The sequence below is a fragment of the Xenopus laevis genome, chromosome 9_10L (genome assembly GCF_017654675.1).
Source record: "Xenopus laevis strain J_2021 chromosome 9_10L, Xenopus_laevis_v10.1, whole genome shotgun sequence".
Taxonomy (NCBI): domain Eukaryota; kingdom Metazoa; phylum Chordata; class Amphibia; order Anura; family Pipidae; genus Xenopus; species Xenopus laevis.
In genome coordinates, this window is record NC_054387.1 from 127,648,935 (window position 1) to 127,672,036 (window position 23,102).

At 40.6% G+C, this 23,102-nt stretch overlaps 1 protein-coding gene across 1 annotated transcript; it reads left to right on the forward strand.

The window, feature by feature from the left end:
* The first annotated feature begins 769 nt into the window (after positions 1–769).
* Positions 770–21,327, forward strand: LOC108701970 (DNA (cytosine-5)-methyltransferase 3A). The gene is made up of 15 exons (XM_041576498.1): positions 770–853; positions 1,978–2,134; positions 2,768–2,869; positions 3,157–3,201; positions 4,793–4,872; positions 5,288–5,400; positions 12,462–12,645; positions 13,744–13,828; positions 15,038–15,183; positions 15,473–15,563; positions 16,543–16,688; positions 17,488–17,573; positions 17,662–17,731; positions 18,018–18,136; positions 20,841–21,327. Exons 1-15 carry the CDS (start codon positions 836–838, stop codon positions 20,983–20,985), a joined length of 1,587 nt encoding a protein of 528 aa, XP_041432432.1. The 5' UTR covers positions 770–835; the 3' UTR covers positions 20,986–21,327.
* The last annotated feature ends 1,775 nt before the right edge of the window (positions 21,328–23,102 follow it).

The window sequence follows — 23,102 nt, forward strand, 5'->3', positions numbered from 1 at the left end:
GCTAAGGAAAGTCTTTTTAAGCATTTAAAGGCAAACTACAAACAAATGGATACAATTGTGTGATTTTGCAATTTACTTAATTTTTTTTTTTACATTTTTTTTTATATGTTGTTAGTTTTTCTAATGCTTATATTGGACTTTTGATCCAATTGTTCTTATAGGGCCACCATCAGTAATCACTGGGGCCCCAGACTGCTAAATTAATAGAGGGGCTCCAATTATTAACCCTTTTGACACCTGGTCCCATGGGCAAAGTTCCCTGCCAGAAAGTAGAATGGGCCTCAATTAAAAAAAAAAAAACAGGAACACAAGACCCCTCCCCTTATCCACAAATCCCACCCACAAAAAAACCCAACCTTTTTTTATTTCTTGTTTTCATGCTTTGGCCCATCATTTTTGCCATGGCCATCAAACATTCACCATCACTATTTATGTGTCACACTAAGGAAAGTCATTTTAACCCTTCTGTTCAGAAGCATTTAAAGGCAAACTACAAACAAATGAATACAATTGTGTAATTTTGCTCTTTTTTTCATTTTTTTCATGCTTTGGCCCATAATTTTTGCCATGGCCATCAGATTCAGACTTTTTCCATCCTGGAGGTATAATAAATCTAGAAAAATTACAGTGTTTTTTTCCACTAAAAAATCAGATTTTATAGTTAAAAAAAACTCAATTTTTTTGAGTTTTTGGCATTCAGACTGTAATAAATAACCCCCTTATTGTTTAATGTGTAGCCATAACTATTATTTACTATTTCTGCCAGTTTCCAGTGAATCGTTATTCCCATTTCAAATAATATCACCCTGTCTGTCCATAAGCTGAGTGCAAGAAGATGTCTCAACAGCTGAAGGTAAGGTGGAGCACTGAATTTAAATGAAAAGAGATAGCACATAGTGATGGGCGAATTTATTCTCCGACGCAATTTCGCTAAAAACGCTAAAAACGGACGCCGTCATAAAAAAAAAAAAACGGACAGACACCGGCGTCAAAAACGAGACGCCAGCGTTGTTTCGCAAATTTTTCTCCGTTTCGCGAATTTCGCGGGAAATTTGCAAATTTGTCGGCGAATCGAAAAACACACCAAATTCACCCATCACTAATAGCACACTGTGTATTGTACAGACTTTGTACTATTGTACTTGATATTGTTGACATTTAAAACAAAATCGATATATAAACCTGTAAAAAGCCTGTAAGAATATAACTAGCAGCACCATAAACTACAGACTGGGAAAGGTTTTGTTTGAGAAAAAGTATATATAGTACTTTATTCTATGCTAGTATCACTGCTAGGTCACTGGCAACCCTGGAATAAAACTCTCCCCCTTCAAGATGGAGGTAGCTCCGTGGTTCCCCTGTGACATTAGTATACACAACATTAGTATGCCCTAAAGCATCAACATATGCTACCCATGTCTAAAACAATATGCCATAGATCAGTGGTTGTGGGGCTCAGCCTCCCTTGGCTATTGGTCAGGACCACCCCTAACCCCTTCATAACAGGTTTACTTTCAGCCATAGTTCCAACTATATATGCCCCAAAATCCCAGTCTATTTGTCCTTGATGCTAAGCTTCCAGGAGTAGTTACTGGCCATCAGGCTGACCCTCCCCAGTTACTGCTCCAGGTCTCCTCAGGGAGCCAGCCCAACAATTTGGAAATAGATGACACCACAAAGCTTATTTAAAAACATACCATATTGCACCATCTACTTAGAATAACAGTGGTCAAACTGGAATAATATTACCACTTCTCCACCATCAAGTCTATGGAGATCAAGCTTTGAGCTTTCAGTGTAGCAAGCTACATGTAATCAATGTTGTCCAAATCTAAAGTTCAAGTGTAACCGTCACACCCACATTTTCTCCAGATGCATCACGTTTATTAATTTATTTTTCCTTTACCTTTGTAACCAGAATGGCTCATAAATCGAATTGTTTGACTTTTCCATGACAATTTCATTTCTTTTAAACAGATCTGGGAGGACAAAGCTTCTGGACCTGAAGCCAAGGGTCTTCTAGTACCATGGGCCGAGAAGGAAAAAGTAGATGTGTCCACATTTCCTGAAATAAAGGAAGTGTTTGTGGAGACTTCTGTGAATTCTCCAATAACAATATCTGATGCCTCAGATGGTAAGAAAATATAATGTAGAGCAGAGGAGAAAAGGGTCTACAGCCAGGATCCCTGACTTCAGAAGGAGCTTTTATGTTGTTGATACAAGTGGACAAGGCTTATTATATTGGGAAACTGTTATTACTATAGGTGTTTCTTCCAAATATCATAGCCCCAGCCATACAATGAATAATTGGATAGACAGGGTGTAGGTTTTGCCCTTATGGCATAATCTGAGGAAAATTAAAGATTTTAACTGGGCATACCTCAAGCAGATGAGAACCTGTTATCCAAACCTCAGGACCGTGGGTTTCAGATAATGGGGGAGAATGTGGTTTCTGAATAATGGGAAACCCATTATCCAGAAAGCTCTGAATTATGGGAAGGTCATCTCACAAAAAAAAAGTCTATGTGATGGCCTTAACCATAATTTAGGGTTTCTGGATAATGGTTTTCTGGACAACGGATCCCACACCTGTATCATGGTTAATCAATATGAGTATAATAGGGGTAATTTACACCCACTGGTGCTCTTGCACTTCTAACCTGGGCCTTTGTAAATGACCCCAAATAATTCCATGAAGAGCTTTTCATTTATTAGTCAACAGTGTATCACCTATGGATGGTGGCTCAGACCATTCGCTTCTTTTCAGGAGAATGCGCAGAGGTGTGTGTGGTGATTGAAGCCGAATCGTTCCCACAGAAGAGTACTGGGAAAAGGAAGATGAAGAAAAGGAATATAGCTCTCACACGAGGTTTCATACCCTTGTATTTTTTGTAGACATCCTTGGCTGCTTGAGAAGATTGAGAAGACAATTTGTCTAATAATGTAATGCTGAATTCTTTTCTGTACAGTTTTACAGATGGTAACTGTAGAACCCGGACCAGCTTTTAGTCAAATCAATAATGTAATTGTGTAACTTGATATAATGATATGTGTCCCTTTATCAGTCGTGTCTCTTTATCAGTATGTCACAGTCATTTTGTAAAAGATCTCATAACCAGGTGGTACTTACTCAGTGCTTTACATTTTCTTTGGCAGAGAGGCTGCTAGAAGAAGTGAAGAACAATCTTAGAGATATTGAAGGTAACCGATTGGAGTTTTGTGTGAATAGAAGTTGTGAGTTTCCCACAAGCTATTGTCAGTATCAACATAATAAAGATTTTGCCAAGGAATAGTGCCAAAACAAATAATCCATTATAATTTGCACAGTTCACCCTTCAATCGAAATCTCGAGATCTGCTCCCATTTTAAAAAGTCATCTTCAATACCATGGGTTATGGGTTTATTGGCCTAGGCAAAATTTCTGGGTCAAGACATTAATGGGGTTCTTTATTATAGGTCGAAATTTTTGAAAAACTTTGAAAAATTACTTTTTTTCACTAGAAAACTCAAAATTTTACAGGGAAAAAAAACTCGATTATTTTGAGATTTATTAGTCTCCCATGCTGCATAAAGCCTGAATCTGAAAATCCGCCATCTCAGACCTGTCAAGGTTCTGTATAAGTCAATGGGAGAGGCCCCCATCCCAATTTGAAATTATTGTGGTCTGTGCTGGATTTAGCCAGAAATGCACATTTTTTTTCTGGGTTTTCAGGAAGAAGCATGAACAATTTGTACAATTTGAGTTTTCTCTCAATTTTATAGGGTTTTTTCATGATCCAATTAAATCGAGTTTTTTCATTAATAAGTAAGCTAAAATCAGGCATGGGAGTTTGGGTGAGCTTTTCTTTATTAATATTATGAGATACATTTGGAATTTAAGTAAATAACCCCCTAGATGTCCACACTCTATCCCTATGGTGGTCATCTCACACCTAATTATGGCTAGGGATGTAGCGAACCGCCGATAATGTGTTCGCGAACGCCGTTCGCGAACACCGGCAAAAATTGCGAACAGTTCGCGAACTTCGAACATCCGAAAATCGTTCGATTCGAACGATCGAAGGATTTTAATCGTTCGAGCGAACGATTTTCGTTCGAATCGAACGAAAATCGTTCGATTTTAGCGATCGAATGGTCGAATGGTCGAACGATTTTGACGCGAACGCCTATTGGCGAACGTCGCGCGACGTTCGCGAACTTGCGGCGGACGCGAACAGCCGATGTTCGCGCGAACAAGTTCGCCGGCGAACAGTCCGCGACATCCCTAATTATGGCACAAAACTGATGGATTTGTGGGGCCTTATGGAATGGAGACCTCTTAATGTTATACTTTACATCCCAAAGTCTTCAATGCATCACAATGTTGGGACACAATAAAGTGAAGTGACACATGCAACATTCACTGCCTATATCTGACTACAATGTATGCAGTATTCTGTACTCATCAATGATAGGAAGAAATAGCAGAAAGGGTGGTCTAATTTTATAGATAGCCTCACAGTGGTTGGATATTGGCCAGTGAATGAGGCTTCCCAGACTGATTTCTGGTCAAAAATCCAGTCGGATCATGCACCACATCGGCTCATTGATGCAGACCTTTCTCCGACCACCTGCATGCCCTGTGTTGTGATCCAATTTTTGGGCCCAGTCTGAAATCATCCACTTAAGGTGGGCATATTGGGGCAAGATCAGCTCATTTGGTGACCTATCCTTTTCTGCTTGATAACGTTTTTTCTTATCACTTCAATAGCAGTTTTTCAGTATGGATCTAATCTTGTCTCTCTTGCCCTAGACTTCTGCATTGCTTGTGGCAGCTTGAATGTTACCTTTGAGCACCCTCTGTTTATAGGGGGCATGTGTCAGAACTGCAAGGTAACAGCTTTTTAGAGCAATATTAAATATGACTTCAGGGGTTTAGACTGATTATCTTGTAATAATCCTTCTCAGTGATGGGCGAATCTGTGTTGAAAAATTTGTGAAACACATTGAAGTCAATGGGCGTTAAAATAATTTTTATACAGTATATGCGGCTATTTGGTCCAAATTCATTAAAGTCAATGGGCATCCGAATTATTTGACGTGCAACAATTTTTATGCGCACACCAATTTGGATGAACATAAAAAAAAATTTGACATGTCTAATTTAATGCCGGCGAATTGTCACCGCAGTTTTGCAAATGAATTTGCTTGCGACGAAATGCGTAAATTTGCTGCGAATTTGTGTCTGGCAAATTTATTCGCCCATCACTAATCCTTCTGCTTATCTGGTGTTTTAATGGTTCTGTAGGGCTGGTTCCTTGACTGGGGATATCAGTTTGATGAGGATGGATATCAGTCCTACTGCAGCATTTGTTGCTCAGGGAGAGAAGTGCTACTGTGTGGCAGTAGGAACTGTTGGAGGTGAGTGCAACCATGCATATATTTGTGTATTATTAGAAACAATAATAATAACATTTTCATTTTAAGAGATAAATGAAGAGAGAAAAATTGCACTATGAACCCTCAGAGGTATTAGCAGGTACAACTGTTCCCTCAATTAGAGATGTCGCGAACTGTTCGCCGGCGAACTTGTTCGCGCGAACATCGGGTGTTCGCGCTCGCCGGAAGTTCGCGAACGTCGCGCGACGTTCGCCATTTTGGGTTCGCCATTGTTGGCGCTTTTTTTTGCCCTCTCACCCCAGACCAGCAGGTACATGGCAGCCAATCAGGAAGCTCTCCCCTGGACCACTCCCCTTCCCTATAAAAACCGAAGCCCTGCAGCGTTTTTTCACTCTGCCTGTGTGTGCTGAAGAGATAGTGTAGGGAGAGAGCTGCTGCCTGTTAGTGATTTCAGGGACAGTTGAAAGTTTGCTGGCTAGTAATCGTTTTGATACTGCTCTGTTATTGGAGGGACAGAAGTCTGCAGGGGTTTGAGGGACATTTTAGCTTAGGTAGCTTTGCTGGCTAGTAATCTACCTTCTACTGCAGTGCTCTGTATGTAGCTGCAGTGGGCAGCTGTCCTGCTTCTGATCTCATCTGCTGACTGCTGCAATAACAGTAGTCCTTGTAAGGACTGCTTTTATTTATTTTTTTGTTGTTTTACTACTACTACTACTACTACTATAAGAGCCCAGTGCTATTAGTCTAGCAGTGTTGGGGAGTGGGACTGGTGTGCTAATCTGCTGCTCCTAGTAGTTCAGCAGCACCAACTTTAATTTTTTTTTTTTAATATTCATTTTTTTTTATTTTACTTTTTTTTATTTTACTACCGCTGTAGTAGTGTATAAGTTGACCTTTTAGGCATTATTTGCCCTGTAGGCATTATTTGCACAGTGTTTTCTTCAACCCGCCATCTAGCTGTGTGACCTTGTTCACATTCTGTCTAAATATCCATAATATTACCGTCTCCAGAAAAAACACCGGAGTGACTTTTTTCAAGCAGCCATAATATATTTTACGTAATCCGTATCCACCGCTGTAGTAGTGTATACGTTGACCTTGTAGGCATTATTTGCACACTGTTTTCTTCAACCCGCCATCTAGCTGTGTGACCTTGTTCACATTCTGTCTAAATATCCATAATATTACCGTCTCCAGAAAAAACACCGGAGTGACTTTTTTCAAGCAGCCATAATATATTTTTCGTAATCCGTATCCACCGCTGTAGTAGTGTATACGTTGACCTTGTAGGCATTATTTGCACACTGTTTTCTTCAACCCGCCATCTAGCTGTGTGTATTATCGTTTCCAGAAAAACCAACTGAGTTTTTGTTGTTGTTGTTGTTTTTTAAAAAATAATGCCAGGCAAAGGCAGGCCGCCACGCAGAGGCCGTGCTAGGGGCCGTGCTGCTATGCAATCCTGTGGCCCTAGCAAATTGCCCAGTTTTAAAAAGCCAATGACCCTGAACTCCCAAAATGCTGAAGAGGTAGTTGACTGGCTTACACAGCACACCCCATCCTCTACCGTTTCTAACTTTACCACAACATCCTCCTCATCCTCCACTGCTATGGCCACCCCACGTAACACTTCCTCCACCACCGGTGCCCCTTCTTCACTGGGGTCAGAGGAGTTATTTTCCCATGAGTTTCTTGAACTGAGTAATGCGCAACCATTATTGCCAGAAGAAGATGAAGGAGATGAGGACCTTACACCAGATTTAATTCTGGCAGAGAACACGACAGAGATGGACATAATGAGTGATGAGGAGGAGGTCCCCGCTGCTGCTTCCTTCTGTGATGTGTCAGAAGAAATTGATGCATCTGAGGAGAATGATGATGAGGAGATTGATGTTTTGTGGGTGCCTAGTAGAAGAGAGCAAGAGGAGGGTAGTTCAGATGGAGAGACGGAGAGTCAGAGAGGCAGTAGGAGAATAAGACTTAGAAGAAGCAGGGAGGACAGCCCGCAGGGATCAGTAGGGCAACAACATGTATCGGCACCTGTGTTCAGCCGGCCAACGCACCCGCCATTGCCGCCAATGCCGCCAACTTCTACTGTTACCGCCAGATCGCACACTTCCAAAAAGTCAGCAGTGTGGGATTTTTTTAATGTGTGTGCCTCTGACAAAAGCATTGTAATTTGCAATGAGTGCAGTCAGAAACTGAGCCTTGGTAAGCCCAACAGCCACATAGGTACAACTTCTATGCGAAGGCACATGAGCGGCAAGCACAAAGCACTTTGGGAGCAACACCTCAAAGGCAACAGGCAAACTAAAAGCCACACTCCTTCTGGTCCAGCATCTTACTGCTCTACCTCTGCTCTCCTTGACCCGTCTGAACCACCCTCCACTCCGCCTTCCACCTTGACCACCTGTTCCCATTCCCAGTCATCTGCCACCAGCCAAGTTTCTGTGAAGGCCATGTTTGAGCGTAAGAAGCCAATGTCTGACTGTCACCCCCTTGCCCGGCGTCTGACAGCTGGCTTGTCTGCACTCTTAGCCCGCCAGCTTTTACCATACCAGCTGGTGGACTCTGAGGCCTTCCGCAAATTTGTAGCAATTGGGACACCGCAGTGGAAGGTACCCAGCCGCAATTTTTTTTCTAAAAAGGGAATACCACACCTGTACCAACATGTGCAGAGCCAAGTTACCGCATCTCTGTCACTTAGTGTTGGGCCAAAGGTCCATATGACTACTGACGCATGGTCCTCCAAGCATGGTCAGGGCAGGTATGTCACCTACACTGCCCACTGGGTGAACTTGGTAATGGCTGGGAAGCAGGGAATGGGTAGCTCAACAACAACAGTGGAGTTGGTGTCACCGCCACGGATTGCACGCGGTTCTGCCACCACCTCTACTCCTCCATCGCTCTCTACCTCGTCTTCTTCTTCTTCTTACTCTGCTGCTGGGTCCTCCTTCTCCTCCTCCACACCTGTGCACCCCCAGCTCCCCCTAGGCTATTCGACGTGCCAGGTACGCCGTTGTCACGCTGTCTTGGGGATGACGTGCCTGGAAAGCAAAAACCATACCGGATCTGTACTCCTGTCATCTCTGCAGTCACAGGCCGATCGGTGGCTGACCCCACACCAACTGCAGATCGGAAAAGTGGTGTGTGACAATGGAAGCAATCTGTTGGCAGCGTTGAGACTAGGCAATTTAACACATGTGCCCTGCATGGCACATGTGTTAAATTTAATAGTCCAACGTTTTGTCTCCAAGTACCCAGGATTCCAGGACGTTCTCACCCAGTCCAGAAAGGTGTCGGCCCATTTCAGACGTTCCTACACAGCCATGGCACGCCTTGCTGACATTCAGCAGCGCTACAACATGCCAGTCAGGCGTTTGATTTCTGACAGCCAGACTCGCTGGAATTCAACGCTCCTTATGTTGGAACGTCTGCTGCAACAACAAAGGGCCGTCAACGAGTACCTTTTTGAACTGGGTGGTAGGACTGGATCTGCACAGCTGGGGATTTTTTTCCCCCGTTACTGGGTGCTTATGCGCGATGCCTGCAGGCTCATGCGACCTTTTGAAGAGGTGACAAATATGGTCAGTCGCACCGAAGGCACCATCAGCGACCTAATACCCTTCGCTTTATTCCTGGAGCGTGCCGTGCGACGAGTGACAGATGAGGCTGTAGACCAGCGTGACGAGGAGCTGGAAGCGCACGATTTCTGGTCGGAATCACCAGAACGAACCCAGGCACCTGCTGCAACGCAGGGAGAGGTGCCAGAAGTGGAGTCAGAGGAGGAAGGTGGCTTTGTGGAGGAGGAGGAGGAGGACCAACAGGAGCAGGCTTCCCAGGGGGCTAGTGGTGACCTTTTGGGGACCCCTGGTCTTGTACGTGGCTGGGGGGAGGAGACCGTGGATGATGCAGTCCTTGATAATGAGGAAGCGGAGATGGATAGCTCTGCATCCAACCTTGTGAGAATGGGGTCTTTCATGCTGTCATGCCTGTTGAAGGACCCCCGTATCAAGAGGCTTAAGGAGAAGGACCTGTACTGGGTCGCAACGCTACTAGACCCTCGGTACAAGCATAAAGTGTCAGAAATGTTACCAACATACCACAAGTCCGAAAAGATGCGGCATTTACAAACCAGCCTGCAAAACATGTTGTACAATGCTTTTAAGGGTGATGTCACTTCAGGAACTCATCAACATTCCAGGGGCAGAGGTGCCAGTAATCCTGCCACGAGCACACCTGCAAGGACAAAGCCCTTTGGCCAGTCTGTAACGTCAGACATGCAAATGTTTTTCTGTCCAAGGCAGCGCCACAACCCTTCTGGATCCACCCTCAAAGAACGCCTCGACCGGCAGGTAGCGGACTACCTGGCATTAACTGCAGATATCGACACTCTGAGGAGCGATGAACCCCTGGACTACTGGGTGCGCAGGCTTGATCTGTGGCCAGAGCTGTCACAATTTGCCATGAACCTCTTGTCTTGCCCAGCCTCAAGTGTGCTCTCAGAAAGGACCTTCAGTGCAGCAGGAGGGATTGTAACTGAGAAGAGAACTCGCCTAGGTCACAAAAGTGTCGATTACCTGACCTTTATTAAAATGAATGAGGGGTGGATCTCGGAGGGTTACTGCACGCCGGAAGACTTGTTCTGACTTCTATGCAGCTGTCCTTCTCTTCAAGCCTCATGACTCCACACACAGCTGTCCTTTAGCGTCCTCCTCCTCCCTCCGCCACCGTTACAAACTAGGGTGCAAACCCTACTGGTTTAATTTTTTCTGGCCTCTGTGCTTCAGTGGCTGCAACCAAAAAAACTGGGCAAACAATGTCTACAAGGTCAACGTATGGCAAAAAATGACTATTTTCAGCATTTATATGGCATATTTTTTCTGGCAACTGTGCTTCAGTGGCTGCGTCCAAAAAAATGCATATTTTCTGCATTTATATGGCATAATTTTTCTGGCCTCTGTGCTTCAGTGGCTGCAACCAAAAAAATGCATATTTTCAGCATTTATATGGCATAATTTTTCTGGCCTCTGTGCTTCAGTGGCTGCAACCAAAAAAATTTATATTTTCAGCATTTATATGGCATAATTTTTCTGGCCTCTGTGCTTCAGTGGCTGCAACCAAAAAAATGCATATTTTCAGCATTTATATGGCATAATTTTTCTGGCAACTGTGCTTCAGTGGCTGCGACCAAAAAAATGACTATTTTCAGCATTTATATGGCATATTTTTTCTGGCCTCTGTGCTTCAGTGGCTGCGGCCAAAAAAACTGGGCAAACAATGCCTACAAGGTCAACGACGTTGACCTTGTAGGCATTGTTTGCCCAGTTTTTTTGGCCGCAGCCACTGAAGCACAGAGGCCAGAAAAAATATGCCATATAAATGCTGAAAATAGTCATTTTTTGCCATACGTTGACTCAACGTATATGGCAAAAAATGACTATTTTCAGCATTTATATGGCATATTTTTTCTGGCAACTGTGCTTCAGTGGCTGCGACCAAAAAAACTGGGCAAACAATGCCTACAAGGTCAACGTATGGCAAAAAATGACTATTTTCAGCATTTATATGGCATATTTTTTCTGGCAACTGTGCTTCAGTGGCTGCAACCAAAAAAACTGGGCAAACAATGTCTACAAGGTCAACGTATGGCGAAAAATGACTATTTTCAGCATTTATATGGCATATTTTTTCTGGCAACTGTGCTTCAGTGGCTGCGTCCAAAAAAACTGGGCAAACAATGCCTACAAGGTCAACGTATGGCAGTTGTTTAAAGAGAACAGTAGATTACTAGCCAGCAAAGCTACCTAAGCTAAAATGTCCCTCAAATCCCTGCAGACTTCTGTCCCTCCAATACAGAGCAGTATCAAGCAGATTACTAGCCAGCAAACTTACTATCATCTGTCCCTGAAATCACTAACAGCTCTCCCCCTACACTATCTCTTCCAAGCACACACAGGCAGATTTTTCAGATACATTTTTGCCCTTGATCCCCCTCTGGCATGCCACTGTCCAGGTCGTTGCACCCTTTAAACAACTTTAAAATCATTTTTCTGGCCAGAAATTTTTTTTTAGATGTTAAAGTTCGCCTTCCCATTGAAGTCTATGGGGTTCGCGAACCGTTCGCGAACCGCTCGCGTTTTTGCGCAAGTTCGCGAATATGTTCGCGAACTTTTTTTCCGACGTTCGCTACATCCCTACCCTCAATAGCTGCAGTTCTACCTAGGACAATATGAAATAGTAGACAGACTTATCATTACTGACAGATTAGCAATTTGTTATCACAAATGAGGTTTATGGTCACCAATCTGGATTTTTGGAGTAATCATCGGATGCCTGTGTTCCCAAGCCTGGGCAGTTAAATAACATGCAAGCTAAGGGGTCTTCTAGGGAATGTCCTCAAGCCCACAGTCAGCACTGGAATAAAGGCACAACAGTTATTATAGTCCAGGTATGGAACCTATTATCAAGAATGCTCAGAACCTATGGTTTACCGGATAATGGATATTTCTGTAATTTGGATCTTAATACCTGGTCTACTCAAAAATAATTTAAACATCAATTAAAGCCAACAGGCTGGGTTGCCTTCAAGATGAATTAATATTATATTTGATGGGTTAACAAACACTGTATTGTTTTATTAATACAGGTATGGGACATGTTATTCAGAATAATCAGGACCTGCGGTTTTCCGGATAACAGATCTTTCTGTAATTTGGATCTTAATAACTTAAGTCTACGAGAAAATCTTGTAAATAAACCCAAAAGGCTGGTTTGGCTTCCAATAAGGATTAATTATATCTTAGTTGGGATCAAGAACCAGCTACTGTTTTATTATTATTACAGAGAAAGGAAAACAATTTAAAAAAAATTGGATTATTTGGATAAAAGATGTTAGGATGATGAGCTTTCCATAATTCGGAGCTTTCTGGCTAACAGGTTTCCGGATCACCAATCCCATACCTGTACTCACACTAATCAAACATACCATTAATTTCGAAGATGCTATGCATTAAGTTATTAACTAATGTCATTAATGGACGCTGGGGTTGGCTTCACTAATGGATGTCTTTTTCCTACTGCAGGTGCTTCTGTGTTGACTGTGTTGACTTGTTTGAGGGCCCAGGCTCAGCAGACAGAGCTATACGCAATGATCCGTGGACTTGTTTCATGTGTGATGAGATTGGAATCTATGGGCTGCTGAGACGGAGAGAAAGCTGGCAGAGCCATGTGCAAAGACTACTCTCCAATAACCACGACAAACAGTTTGTACGTAGACAGTAAGGGGCAAATTCACTAATTCACGCCAGGCGCAACTTCGCAGCACTTCGCCGCACTTCGCCAGGCGTAGTTTCGCCAGGGCTCCGCAAATTCACTAAAATCCGAAGTTGCGCACAGGGGTGGCGTAAGGTTGCGAAGTTGCGCTAGCGTTGATTCGCTATTTAAAGCGAAGTTACGCTAGCGAAGGCTAATTTGCATACGGCGCGAAATTCAAATTTCAATGGAGGAACACGTATCTGCACTACAAATGCCTAGAAAACCTTCAAATCAGCAAATAAAAATTTTATTTTGCCCTACACATGTGCCCACTGTCTAGGTAAGTTGCCATGAGTCAGGAAATGTAGGGGGGAGGAAGGGGAGCCCCAAAAAATTTTCGATCTTTTTCAGCCTATCAGCCATCATGTAGAAAACACGCCAGCGTTTTTTTGGGACTTAGAAAAAAAATTGACTTTTTTTTAAACAATCCCTATCTACTCTATTGCGCTTCGCCAGGTCTGAGGTGGCGAAGGAAGTCTAGCGTAAAAGGTAGCGTTCAGTACACTGCGCAAGTTAGTGAATTTGCGTAGTTTCGTCGCTAGCGAAACTTCGCCTGGCGTAAGGTTGCGAAGTAACACTAGCGAAACTACGCCAGCATTCGTTAGTGAATTTGCGCAGTAGCGAAAATGCCAAACGCTAGCGAATTAACGTTAGCGTTCGGCGCTTCGCGGCTTAGTGAATTTGCCCCTTAGAAGGTCCGTGACTTTGTCACTGCAGCTTGACCTGAAACAAGTGGCACTGACAAATGCTACATAAATTAGCTAGAGCACATGGCAATGGCAATAATTATGCAATGCAATATGGAATCATGGGGAGAAGCCTCTAATAACTGTAGTCTATGACAGGAGGCAAAGATGTATGAAATTGTCTTCACCCTTAGCTTTAGTATTAGCTCAGGCCTTTATCAACTATTTACCTAAATCAACACAGTGTAATATTTCCATGAGGTAATGCTCTGTATTTTGTGGGATATAAATTTCCATATCCTAGTATTTGTTTTTTTGTGAAGATGTCAAGATGGTCTTTTCATCAACTAACTTGTTCCCTCAGGACCCACCAAAGCTTTACCCACCTCTCCCAGCTGTACAGAGGAAGCCCATACGAGTCTTATCTCTCTTTGATGGCATTGCAACAGGTGAGCTCAGACATCTTAAAGGGCATGTAAAGCCTACATTTTCCTACCATGTATATAAGTTGGGCAGATCTTTCCCACCTAAGCCACATCATTTGTACTGCATATCCCCCTCCATTTGCCAGCACCATCACATTTTCCTAAAACAAATTGCAGCTTTCACCCGGTGGCCATTTTTCCTCTGACACATCATCAGTAACATTGCCATCTGCAAACAGGACATACAGTACATGCTGTAAAGCTTATACAATGCAGAATGCAGGTTAAACAGACACAACATACTTTGATAAAAATTTCTAATGGGGTTGAGCACTGTAATGGTTAAGCTGAGCTCAAGAGAGGTGGTTAGGAGAACAAATAGGATCAGACAGCTAAAGCAGAATTTTAATGTGAACTAGCAATTCTATCTCTTCATTGGCTGTTCGACTGGAGGGCGCATCTAGTAATCTGAGCTGAGACGAACTAAGCATGCCAAAGTAAATTCCCGAGGGATGGGGCAGAGTGGGTTAGAGGAGGAGAAGGATTTCTAAATGATTAAGGGGATGCTGCAGCCTTACTGTTGACCTTTTAACAACCAGACTGTCAGTTATCAAAAGATTTCAAAAAAGCTGTTCACTGATTACATTTGTGTGTGTGTGTGGGGGGGTTACATGTCCTTTAAGAATCATTTGCTAGAATTAACCAATGATGGAACATACATATATACATGTGCAAAATATGCAAATTACTGCAAAGTATGTTCATGTAGTGTAAGCAGGTCAGACATAGCTGGTACAGTCTGTTACAAACACTTATACACAACTCTCATTGCCTCTTAGAGGCTGTAATACAAATAATTAAGTGATCATCTCCCAACATTGTCTCCTATTCTCTGTTGTGCCCTGCACTACACTACATAGTTCATCTCCTGAACCACTTAGTACCTCCTTTCATTCTTGGATTTGGGAAAGTGAAGCAACTCAAACCAAAATCATCTTTCTAAAACCTTATTTAGTTTACAAGGCCCAGAACCAACCCCATTCTAGAAAGTTCCCAGGGTGTTCCTAACTAAGGCCAGTCAGGTTGCTTCCATCAATTGCAAGTTGCAATTTAACATATATACAAAACAGAGAGTATCATCTTCATAGTTTGAATTGCATAACATTAATCTGTATGACTAATGACCTCTGAACTAGGTTTGTAACTTAAAGCACTACCTCTTCCTCTGCCCAGGACTTGTGTCACTGAAAATTCTCAAGATCCAGGTAGAAAAGTATGTTGCTTCTGAGGTATGCAAAGACGCCATAAATGTAGGCAAAATGCGTCATCCTGGTGAGATCATCTATGTTGGAGATGTTCGCAATATCACACGCAAACAGGTAGGTACTGTGTTGGTCAATGTCCCTTGAGCAAATATGTAGATAGACTGCTCGTCACTGTACCTCATGCGAACATATAGACAAAGTGCAAGACATGTCCGTCTGCAGACAAGTAATGTAAATAGACTGCTGGTCACTGGGCTTTAGGCTATCAAGTAGGTATTTTACATTTGTGAACCAATTTTAGAATAGTTTGCACCTTTCATTTGTGCTTACATTTAAAACACACCACCTTAAACATGATGTTCATCAGAATTCACTGCTTCAGTTCTCTATTCTTCACTTACAGATTTCAGAATGGGGGCCTTTTGATCTTGTTATTGGGGGAAGTCCTTGTAATGACCTTGCTGTTGTCAACCCAGTAAGGAAAGGTCTGTTTGGTAAGTACTTTTAAATATTCCTGTTTGTGGTATGTGTCGTGTAGGAAGAACATTGTACAACCACCCCATGTTTCTGTTTAGAGTGGGAAGAAAACAAATTTAGGCGAATTTGTTCCATTACATTAACCTGTCATGTGACAACCAATCACAGAGTTACATATTTCATGGAATTCTTAGAACTCAGATGTCCTCAGGATAACATAGTAACATAATAATATAGTGTTAGGTTGAAAAAAGATATAACCTGCTTAACTGCTAGAAGGTCCAGAGAATGGCAAAAAATTTTTTTGAAGCCTCTCGAATTAGCCTCAGAGGGGAAAAAATTCCTTCCTGACTCCAAGATGGCAATAAGACTATTCCCTGGATCAACTTGTACTATGAGTTATCTTCCATAACCCTGTATTCCCTCACTTGCTAAACACCATCCAACCCCTTCTTATACCTATCTAATATATCAGCCTGTACCACTGATTCAGGGAGAGAATTCCACATCTTCACAGCTCTCACTGTAACAAACCCCTTCTTATACCTATCTAATGTATCAGCCTGTACCACTGATTCAGGGAGACAATTCCACATCTTCACAGCTCTCACTGTAACAAACCCCTTCCCAATATTTAGTTGGAACCTCTTTTCTTCTAATCGTAATGGGTGACCTCGCGTCAGCTGGAAAAATCTACTGGTAAATAAAGCATTAGAGAGATTATTATACAATCCCCTTATATATTTATACATAGTTATTATATCACCCCTTAAGCGCCTCTTCTCCAGCGTGAACATCCCCAATTTGGCCAGTCTTTCCTCATAGCTAAGATTTTCCATACCTTTTACCAGCTTAGTTGCCCTTCTCTGCACCCTCTCTAGTGCCTTTCTTTCTGGTACAATTTTCATGTACATTATGGAATATCTGCACCAGTAAATATATGAAAAAGTACGACAAAGAGTTCAAGAAGGGTAATAAGTCTACTTTTTTCCACAGATGGGACTGGGCGCCTCTTTTTTGACTTCCCTCGTCTTCTCCATGAAGCTGAGCCTAATGCAAATGAGAGACCATTCTTTTGGTTATTTGAGAATGTTGTAGCCATGGATAAAGGAATCAAGAAATATATATGCAACTTTCTGGAGGTGAGGGTTTAGTAGAAAAAGAAAAGGAATCACATATGAGAATGACAAACAATAGCTGATTCTTAAACTGTTAATTTGGGTCCATCAAGTTCAACCTTGGGGTTGTTTTCTCTAGAAAAAAAGACACTTGCGAGGGAACATGATTTTACTTTAAAAGTACAGATTTTGAGTTTAGTTGTGGTTTTAAAAACCTCTAAAACCACCAAAATCTGACCTTTGATAAATGGGTCCCCAGACTAAAATCTGAATGTATCTCATACTTTATTTAAAAAACCACGACCAAACTCCCATGCCCGATTTTATCTTATTTATTAATAAAAACATCTGTATTTAATAGGATCACGGAAAACTCAATTAGTGAAAACCCGAATTGCTCACAGGGGAGTTTTCTAGTAAAAAAGACCTCAACTTTTTCAAGAGTTTAACATTCAAATTTTAATGAATAACTAAATAACCTAAACGTGTTCACTTGAAAGGCATACAAAGGTTGTTCAAAACCAAGATTTATGGAGGCAGCATTTAGACCAGTGGCAGAATCAGTTTGATGTGGTCATCTGATGGTTAAATTATATTTGCTGAAGGCCCAAATATTTGATTCTGAACAGAATCTCTCCACAAGGCTCCAGACCATTGTTGATATAAAAGAATTGTCTCCCAATGAGCAAATCCATAGAACAATGTTCATTGGTTAGTATAGGCTTTACTATTATTAACGGATTACTACTATATAGATCTGTATATAGAATATGAATATCAATGCTTTTGATTCTCATGCTAATTTATATTTTTAATATTACAGTCCAATCCAGTCACGATTGATGCAAAAGAAATGTCGGCTGCACACAGATCCCGTAACTTTTGGGGAAACCTTCCTGGCATGAACAGGTTGGCGAGCAAAGTTTAAAGCCTAGTTTGATGGATAAAAAATTTACAAAATAGTATACATCATTTATTTTCTTCCTAATTTATTCAGGCATCTGGTTGCTACAGAAAATGATAAAGTGGAACTTCAGGAGTGTCTGGAACCTGGCCGTGTAGCCAAGGTGAGCACCACACAGACTGACTAGTAACCCCCTAGTAAACCAAAATGCTAACCTCCTACAGTACACAAACTGTTTTTTTTCTAGAATTGACATGTAGAGCATGTGTCTAGGCATAACTTTCATAAGTACTATCAAAATATGAAAATATACAATATGTTTATGTTATGTGATATAATTTTAAATCATTACATTGTGAGTGAAAGAACGAAGGGATGACAATTGTATTGGATGCCTTTTTGATGTGAAATTGTCTATTTGCAATGTGGAAATCTCTCAACTATTGCAGTTCAGAAAGGTCTACACCATCACCACCAACCCCTACTCCATGAAACAGGGGAAACAGCACCAGTACCCAGTGACAATGGATGGGACTGAGGACATTCTGTGGTGTACAGAAATGGAAAGGTGAGACAGATAGTGGGAACTTTGTGATGAAATCCCCGTAAGATAATGCTGATTTCAATCAAAAATAGGTGCCGGTCAAGAGACCAGTTTTGCCCTTCTTGAGGTTTTCAGTGTAATCCGGAGTTTCTTATCAGCATTTGTCAAGCATGTAAACACCATATTTCTTATATATAGAGCACAATGACCAAAGCAACACCATCAACTTATAATTGTAGAACAATATGTTGTGCTTATTTTTTGTTTTATTGGGGTTTCCTTTGCTGGTTGAATTATGTACAGTATTTGAAGTGGTTGTATCCAATGCCAACACATTTATGTTCTAGGTACACATGAAGAGTGTGCTAGATTTTCGAAATGAGGGAGATATAGGAGATGGATGGTAGCACACATAAGAATTTCTTCAGATTTTGCTTTATCATGGACATTTTTTTTAAAAAACTTTTCAGACATACAGGATCTTTATTCAGGTGTACTAACTTGAGAAAAACTTATCTAAACACTTAGCTCAAATTGTTCTCCATGTCCCCTTATGTCTTCCCAAAGCATTATGACATTTTTTTCTAATTTCAATGTATCTGTAACTTGTTGGATAATGGTTTGCTCTGACCCACCATCTAAGCTGTGACCAACCAAGTTTGCTTCAGCTGTAACCAGCATATAGTATGATCTATGCAGCTGATACTGAAATATATCTTTCTTCCAGACCTGCCCTCTCTTTTAGCTTGTGTCATTGACTTTCTACCATTATCAAAGGAAGGCTCTGCCAACGCATTTCGCTTAAAAAGCTTTCTCAGGGCAAATGAGAAAGCTTTTTAAGCAAAACACGTCGGTAGATCCTTCCTTTGATAATTGATTTTAAAATTAATCTTGATTTTAAACAACCTTTTTGAACCATACTACAATCGATCTATGTGAGCCTTCCAAAACCGCACTTAAACTCTTTATTCTCTTTGAACTCTTTGGCACTGAAGGATTTGTGGTCTTATAGGGAAGCTTAGTTCTCAAACTACAGATAGGAAGGTAACCTTGTGACCACAGTCTCCAGTGTACTACTTTCTCCCAGTGTGGGGTCCCAGGGCATAGAAAAAAATCATTTAGCAGTTTTTGGGACTTCACCTCTTCACTATTTTCCTTTTCTGACTTTTCTTTCCTTTTCTGATTTTCTAAATGACGGTTTTGGAGATTTAAAATTCGTTTTATTAATTAATTCACTTTTTTGATAAATAATTATTTAGCACCAGCACTTTAATAAATATTTATCTAATTTATAGGCAGTCTGAGACTGCAGTTAGTTCAGCACCGTTAGGCAGTCTGAGAATGCAACTGGCTTAGCACTAGTAACTGCACTGTTATATTATACTAATTATAGGCAGTCTGAGGCTGCATCTGCTTTAGCACTAGCACTTTATAATTAACTGTATTCACAAACATTTATGAAGATTTGATAACTCTTTTAGCATTCTTTTTCTAATTGAAATAACTTTGGGAATTTTAGGCAGTCTGAGACTACATTAGGGGGCCGATTCACTAAATTCGAGTGAAGGATTCGAAGTAAAAAAACTTCGAATTTCGAAGGTTTTTTTGGCTACTTCGACCATCGAATGGGCTACTTCGACCTTCGACTACGACCTTCGACTTCGAATCGAACGTTTCGAAGTAAAAATCGTTCGACTATTCGACCATTCGATAATCGAAGTACTGTCTCTTTAAAAAAAACTTCGACCCCCTAGTTCGGCAGTTAAAGCTACCGAAGTCAATGTTAGCCTATGGGGAAGGTCCCCATAGGCTTGCCTAAGTTTTTTTGATCGAAGGATATTCCTTCGATCGTTGGATTTAAATCCTTCAAATCGTTCGCAGAATTTGCGCTAAATCCTTCGACTTCGATATTCGAAGTCGAAGGATTTCAATTCCTAGTCGAATATCGAGGGTTAATTAACCCTCGATATTCGACCCTTGATGAATCGCCCCCTTAGTCTTGAACTAATAATTTCAATCATTATTAATTCAAACCTTATTGATTAACTGATTGATCTCCTTATGGTACCTAATTAATTTAAATTGTTTTACATAGTAGAATCTAACTATGGCCTACTAATGCACTGGCAATTTATTGCCTCGTTTTAGTAAATAATTGTTGAAATACAGTATTAAAAGACCAAATAGTTTAGTGTTTTATTGTACAGTGTAATTATCGGTATACAACATTTGGGGAATCAGAGATTGTATAGAACAGATATTGCTGGAGAGTGTGGGTTTTTTTTCCTTCTAACAGTATGTCTCACTTCTTCTGACTCTTAAAATGTAAGCTCTCCTGACAATATTCAATTGTAAATCATTTTTGGAAAATGTTTTTCTGTATATGTTTACTGTTTGTTTTTTTATTTTTATCCATTTACTCTGCATGAAATGATGGTGCTATATAAATAATATTAACCAAACTGACCTTAGATTGCCTTGTACCCAACAAAGTTTGCTTCAGCTGTACCGAAACTTAGTAAAACGAGAAACTTAAATGTAATGTATTAATTATACCAGGTTAAATGTTTTCAAAGTTGAAAAAGTTGAGGGCACTGATGTTTCTAATGGTTAAAGTATGTTTTTTTGGATTATTCATATCAGCATTTTCAATAATTGATTTAACTTAATTAAACTCATAGCGCTGCCCTACAAAGCACCCACATTTTTTTCCAATCCTTATCTACAGAGTCTTTGGATTTCCAGTCCATTACACAGATGTTGGGAACATGAGTCGAGTTGACAGACAAAGGCTTCTGGGAAGATCCTGGAGTGTTCCTGTAATCCGTCACCTTTTTGCCCCTCTCAAAGAATATTTTGCCTCTTCTGTCTGAGTTTAGGCCAGCTTTGTTTTTTAAAGATGTTTTACAAAACTATATTGAAGTTTTACCTACACCTTTGTTTGTACAATATGCTTTAAATATTTAAATAAATAGTGTTTAACTGTGTGCGTGATGTAGGAATGATGATATGAACAGACATAGCCGTACTAGCAATAACAAAAGCATTATGTGCACCAGGTGCAGCAATAACATTTAATGCATCTATAACTTTATGAACCTTTATGGTAGTTGCACCACTTCAGAGAGTGCAACTGGCCTACAAGTAGAAATAACTTGTTTTCAATTACTCAAATCTTGTCCATGGGATGTTGCTGGTTGTTATCATTTCTTCAATTCCTCTTTTGCTGTATGTCTGAATAAAGGAAAACTATTTTGTTCTATGAAGAATCTCTGGCCCCATTTTTTATATCTGCTTATATATATATATATATATATTATATATATATATATATATATGCCAGTGCACAACACTCTTTTTAGAAACAAGGGCTCAAATATGCCCAACTGCACTTTATTAACTTGGAAATTAGGATGTGTTACAGCTAAAGCAAATATGGCATGCACTATATTGTATAAAGTAGTTGGTTTACATGACTATTTTATTTATTTTGGCACAAATTTTTCCATCTTGTGGGCTTTGAGTCGCTGGTACCTTACATTGCGAGACCAATTAAGAAAGTATCTTCATTGATTCTACTATGTTGGACACTTTCCCCTGTTCCTTTATCCATATTTGCTTTATCTATTTTTGCTGTGTTCATGTGATACTGTGTGCACTTTCATGAACTGCATATCATTTTTATTGAGCCTGTGATAAATACAGGTTCCTTCAAATAATTTGTGGGTGAGAGCAGGGAAAGAATATTCTTTGGAAGAAAGCTTACAAAGACATATAATTTCATTTCATAATCTGCAGGTTAGGTGAGTATCAATCATTCATCTGATCCATAAGTGCTCCATCAGTATCCAGGTGAATACCAATAAAATCAATAGAGGGGTGATTTCCAGTATGTACCATCGTTCGAACTGGAAAACTCCTCCAGTCTCCCCATTGCCATTACCCTGAAAGTTACATGCTCCCACTGAGCACTCTTCATTGACGTAACACCATCTGAGGGATTAGTATCACAAATTCTGATCTCCATTTCAAATACTCATTATATCTGGAACAATTGTGAAGATCATCAAAGCCTGTTACTCAGCCAAAATATATACGAGACAATGCCTTTCAATCTAGATATTGTCTTCAGGTACAGAAAGCACAATGAAGAAAACGAGATGCTTATCTTAGAATTTTTATATGATCTATCATGGCATATTTAAGTGTTTTCTTTGTTGTCGATTGAATAGTGTATTGTGTGTTTAATGACATAACATTAATTTTAAATCCGGGACTTTCCGTCCCCATAACACTGTGTAACAATGAGTTTTCCAGGTATCTTTAGATCTCATGATCAATAGTAGATAAACCAAGTCCCTTTCTAGTAACCAAAAAGGTTGGGTATTTAGACACACAACACGTTTCTGAACTCTATAAATAGTTGGAATAAACCGAAGGGCAAGTATGACAAGAAATATTTTCTGCTGGTCACCAGGGCAGTGGTAAGACTCTATATAAAATGATAACTAAGATTTTTTTTATTAGAAGAAAAAATATCTGTATGATAACTTCCCATACTGCTCTGATTCAGTTTATTTGATCCATACACAGATCTGTATGGTAGACACTAGTCAATTACAGCATCTGTGGCAATTTTCATTGAAATGTAGGTCCATGTGCCCTTCCCATGGACACACATTCCATATGCTGATTTCCCACCATCCATAAAATGTACCCAAACAAATGCAATTTAAAAGGGCCCATTTATTACATTTCAGAAAGTTTTTAAATTTCCAATAAACTTTGGATTTAACAGTATATTCTGACAACCAATATAGGGCTTAAAAAATTGCCAGAATATTTCCCTTCTACATATTGGGGATAAAAGACTTACACAAGTGTCAGTGACCACAAATACCTGGAGATCGGGCAGCAAAATCAGGGGGCTGCATGACGCCTACTGGCTGCATCTCCACTGAGTGTGGCTGGGAGATTTTAACAATCATTT